General features: G+C 44.4%; 1 protein-coding gene across 1 annotated transcript in view; it reads right to left on the bottom strand.

Moving 5' to 3' along the window:
- Window positions 1–2031, bottom strand: part of LOC111955227 (triosephosphate isomerase A-like) — a 5820-nt gene extending 3789 nt beyond the window's left edge. The window contains exons 1-2 of the mRNA XM_070436143.1: window positions 1966–2031; window positions 650–832 (exon numbers count right to left, since the gene is read on the bottom strand). Of these exons, the coding sequence (XP_070292244.1) occupies window positions 650–832; window positions 1966–2031 (249 nt within the window). The remainder of the gene's footprint in view (window positions 1–649; window positions 833–1965) is intronic.
- Between the last annotated feature and the right edge of the window lie 3566 nt (window positions 2032–5597).

Here is a 5597-nt window from a genome sequence, read left to right as displayed (position 1 = left end):
TAATGTACACACACATAACACACAGTACGTTCTAATTAAGAATCTAATGGAGTAAGTCACGGCAACTGGTACTACGCGTATGTAGAGATACATCTAGGATAATGACAAGGTTTAGGTGCCTGCATCGGCTGTCCTAATGACCCACTAATTGCATAGTTATGTTGTGAGCTTACGCCATTGTTAAAGACGTATACAAATGTGGTACGTAGACAAATGGGATGGACCCAAGTTAGTTTTTTAGGTCATCAGGCAAGGTTTTCTGAGAAAGTGTATGTCATTGTTTGTTGAAATGTATGTAAATCTTAAGTGTCTATTGTTTTGTCTATGAATGTTTTTGTCAAAAAATACAAAACAAAATGTACACATTTAACTTATACCAAAATAATGGCTAAAATATTTTGGAAGGAGTGCAACAGAGCAGGTAGAATATATAAAATGAAGATTCTATGGACATTTTTAGTCAACTTCCCCAAAGAGTTATTCAGTTAGAGAAAATAATGGATCTAAACATTTACACTGGTCATTTAGCAGAGACTCTTATCCAAAGCAACATTACAACTTTCCACTGTTGTGGGATTCGAACCAACCCTGGTGTTGCAAGGGTTCAACGCTTGCATGATGAGAACGCTTTAGATGAGCGGACTCATACTTCCTGGACACACAGCGAACATGGGGTTTGAACCCAGCGGTTACCTGCGATGGCCTGGGTCTGGGCGTACACCACGTCCTCTGTGGTTCCAGCCTCCCTCTCCTCCAGCTTCTCTCCGATGCAGGCGATCACCCCCAGGTCACTCTCCAGGCGTGGGCCACCTTCTGACCAATCAGCTCGTTGCTTCTCCCGAACACGTGGCGCCTCTCGAGTGGCCCAGAATCACCACTCCACGCCACAGTCCTTGATCACCACAGGGCGGAAGGAAGAGAAAGGGATTCACAATACATCCACAAAATAGTAGATATAATAGTAAATTTAATTGAAGATGGAAATATTTTTAGTATGTCAGATTATTCTGGCATTTCTCACAAGAAACTTAATTAGGAGGAAAGATGTTTAAAATCCTTTTTTACTATTGTATCAACTTCCAGAGTGGGTTCTGCTAATTTCTGAAGGTATGATACATTTTATGAGCACCACCAACTCAGTGATATGGGAAAGTGGATTCAAAGGGAACCCCCCTGCTGGTGACTTGCTGAATGTGCAATCCTAAAGGAGGGCTTGAGTAGTGTTCTCACAAGTATCTGGATAACCATACAAATAGGGAAGTAGCCAGCCAGGCTCCCCCGGCCACAACCTAATATTTCGATGGCCTCTGTACAGTCTAATGTTTTGATTCCACCCGAAATACACCCAAATGATGACCGTACGTACATACCCCAACCAAAAGCCATGGATTACAGGCAGCATCCGCACTGAGCTAATAAGGCTAGAGCTGCGCTTTCAAGGAAACGGGACTCTAACCCGGAAGCTTATAAGAAATCCCGCTATGTCCTCTGATTGAACATCAACCAGGCAAAGCGTCACAGGACTTAAGACCGATATAGTACTATACCGGCTTTGACGCCGACGGATGTGCAGGGCTTGCAAACCATTTAGACTACAAGGGAAGCACAGCCGAGAGCTGCACAGTAACACGAGTCTACCAGACGACGAGCTAAACTACTCCTATGCTCGCGTCGAGGCCAAATAACACTAAAAACTATGCATGAAGCAGCCAAGCTGTTACGGAAGACTGAATCATGCTCTCTGCAGCCAAAGTGAGTAAGTTTCACAAGGCCAGATCGATTTCAGACGTGTACTGCGGAGCATGCGCTGACCAACTGGCAAGTGTCTCCACTGACATTTTCAACCTCTCCCTGTCCGAGTCCTGTATATTGTCCAACATGTTTTAAAGCAAAGACCACCATATCCCTGTAGCCAAGAACACTAGGTCAACCTGCCTAAACGACTACCAACCCGTAGCAACTCACGTTCTGTAGCCATGAGTGCTCTTGTGAAAGGTCTGGTATATGGGTGCTCACATCATACACAATCATCCTCAGAAATCCCTAGACTCCACTCCAATTGCATACCACGACGCACAGATGTACCCCCAAAATACAGATTGATGTCGTGACGCGGTCCATTGCAACTCCACACTTGGCCCAATGTTGTCCTTCCACCTGCAAAAAGGAATGTCTAGTTCACTTTGACTACAAGCTCAGCGTTCTAACATCATAGTGCCCTCAATAGCTTATCAGTCAAGATAAGGTGACCCTTGGGACTAAACACCTCCCTCTGGCAAAGGATCCTGGACTTCCCACGGTTATTTTGCCACGACGAGCGCGCCCCCAGGTGGTAATATTGGTAGGTAAAATAACACATTCCGCACACGCTGATGTCCAACACGTGTCAGTCCCCTCATGATCCTTAGCCCTGTTCACAGTCCGACTGCACGTCCAAGAAGCACAACATCCAACGACCATTCATTAGTTGCGCATGATACAGTGGTAGGCACTGACTTGACGTACAGACAATGAGACAGCCTATAGGTGAGGGAGTCGAGACCTGCGCCTGTGTGGTGCCAGGACACACAACCTCTCAAAACGTTGATCAAGACAAAGGAGAGGATTGTGAACTACAGGAAAAAAGAGGACCGAGCACACCCCGCATCTCATCGACGGGCTGCGTGTAGGCAGGCCTGAGCGCGTCAGTTCCTTGGTTGTCAACATCACCAACAACTAACATGGTCAAGCACACCAGGACAGATCATTGAAGAGAGGCACGACAAAATCCTCAAGGAGATGAAAAAGATTTGGCAGGTACTAATACAATTTGATTTGAATACTTATTAAATTTACCTCCCAACATTGTAAAAAGTGTGTTTTTTTATGGTATATCGACTTACAATTTAAATGACTGAAAAATGTTTTGGAAGAATTCAGGTGTATTGTTAGTGTTTTGGTATATTCGTCTGTCCTTAAGGCTAACACTGAGTGTGTATAAACATTATGAAAACAAATTAATGCTCAAATCCACTTCAAATCAGTGTAGATACAAGGGGAGGAGACAGGTTAAATAAGGAATTTTTAAGCCCATGAGAAATTGGACTGGCATGTCAGGGTGAATAGGGCAAGACAAATATTAAGTGCTTTTGACCAGGGTATCATGGTAAGTAGGTGCCATGGGTGCACCAAGTTTGTTCTCAAGAACTCTGAGAAGCGTTGCTGGGTGTTTATCAACTCAAGTTTCCCCGGTGTAACACAAAGACATCCAGGCCAACTTTTACACAGGTGGAAGCATTGGAAGGTCAACATGGGTCAGCATCCCTGTGTGGAATCGCTTTCAACACCTTGTAGCAGGTTCTGCCCGACAAATTGATGCTGTTGCTGAGGGCAAAAGGGGACAGACATTTAGAAGGTGTTTCTTTTAACTGTTTTGTACATCCTCAGCAACATCAGAAGTCGCTGATCGTTATACACTAAGTGAAAAGAGACATTAATTAAACTCGTCTTTAGCGCGACTTAAAGTAATGTCAGTTTTACTCGGCCATAATTGCCAGCATTTTTAACATAGAACAGGTAAATTAGCCCACATCTTGGAAAAATGAATCGAGAGTTGACTAACTATGGATGAAATCAAAGTACAAATATAATGATTATGTCCGTCAGAAAACACAAAGGCATAGAGTGGATTTGACTCATCGTTACACTTAAGTTAAAACATGGTGGACATGCGAATTCAGGGCTCTAGCGCTGAACATTTTTTAACAAGGAGCCACAAAACTGTAGGAGTATAATGAATATAAGAAATTAAACTAAAAGTTATTTGGATTGTTCCATGCTCAATAAATGCAAATGTACACCGCAAATAGTTTTGGTCAACATGGGTGCAAGTGTTATACCCGCAGCCCGCAATTCGGGGCAGGAGAATGATCCCCTCGAGCAACCATTTGGTTCCTTCAAGCTGCTGTGTAACTGGATTAAAAGAGTGCCTGACAGTTGGCGACGAAGGACAGTCTACCGGTCCCCGCGCCTGACGCGGACAGCTGGCGGGAGGCCGGGCGACAGTGTGTAGCAAGCTAGTTACGACCTGTGCTAGCTTGCTAGTTCTCTACCGCTAGAACAGTGTCACCCGTCGAGTCCTCATGCGAAGGACACGTCTTACTGTGCGCCCCTTTGCTAGTCACAGCAGCTAATGGACTTAGTTAGCGGGAACAGTTGTCCGCCCCCGTGTACCGGGACTAGCTGGCTGAGCTAGTACAGTTGTCCTTCGCTTCCCGCCTTCCAAACACCTGCCGTCGTTAACAGAACTGGGAAAACAGTGTGCGCAGGCAGGGGCTTCTAACCGGTGTACGGCTCAGCTAGTACCGTCACGCCCTCTTTTGTGGGTTTAACGGCGGCTTGGCATCCAACGTTATTGTGATTAAACGCCACCTACTGACTAGATGCGCCTCGCCTCCGCCTAACTTACAATAGAAGTATAAAGAGGAGTTCCTGCAGATGTAGGAATACCCACATTCAGGAACGCCCCGTTCAACAATGGTGGGATTCACATGTCAGAGATGATATTCTCCAACATTCCTTTGCTAGCAGCAGTTGAGCAAACTCAAACAAAAATCTAAACAACCTGGTGTAATCGGCTGTTCACCCGACGCTAGTGGAAAACACTGKGCTGTGAATGGTTTATGACCTGTAATATTACATTTCTATGTATAAAATGTGTCAAATCAGAGCCCACTATTGACATTTGACGTGTTTGAATGGTATATTGTGAAACAATGTCTAAAAATAAGCCAAGTAAAAAAGGGTCGTTTTGAGATAAACATTTTCACTATTTAATTCAGAATCTAGACATGCTACATATTTGAGAACACTATAAAGAACATTATGACACCAAGATGTCCGTATTATGTACAGTTTAGACCTATGCCTATGGTCTGTGAAAAGGGCCTAACATTACCAATTTCATCATGTTTTTTTCAAAAATGGTTTGATACACAAATGTAAAAAAGAATGTTAAACATCCATCCTCCCAATGAAGTCCCTAAATCGCTATCGCTTTCAACTAACATGTCGTCTCAGATTATACTCTTTCAGAGTACCGCCACTACTCTCCACCACAGAAGCACAACAGGCTTTCCTCAGCTACCTCCGCTGATAACACTATACTCCGCACCTCCCACCTTGTTTGAATCCCCCCGTTTCTCAGTGTTCCACCTTCCGTTTGCCATTTTTGATCTGGTATCTTGAAAGTAATTTTACGTGATGCTGACGACTGCTGTGTCCAATACAAATTGGAATGACAGCAGCCTTATCTCTGCCTCGTGCGTCACCGTTGGGTTGCATTGTGGGAAATGTGAGTATTGCGTGCGTTGTAAAAAGCATCTGCGGGCGCCGGCTTGCTGCGGTCTGCGGGCCGGTTCTAATATAAATCAAGATCATCCCAGGCGGCCGTTAAAAAACCTCTCGCGGTCCCGGATCGTGGGCCCGCGGGCCTTGACTCTGACATATTGGTTTAGACCTATGCTATGTCTGTGAAAAGGGCCTAACATTACCAATTTCATCATGTTTTAAAAATGGTTGATACCAAATGTAAAAAAGAATGTTAAACATCCATCCTC

This window comes from Salvelinus sp. IW2-2015, linkage group LG30, assembly GCF_002910315.2.
Source record: "Salvelinus sp. IW2-2015 linkage group LG30, ASM291031v2, whole genome shotgun sequence".
Taxonomy (NCBI): Eukaryota; Metazoa; Chordata; class Actinopteri; order Salmoniformes; family Salmonidae; genus Salvelinus; species Salvelinus sp. IW2-2015.
The sequence above is the reverse complement of the archived record's forward strand: the minus strand, read 5'-3'. Positions and strand labels throughout refer to the sequence as shown.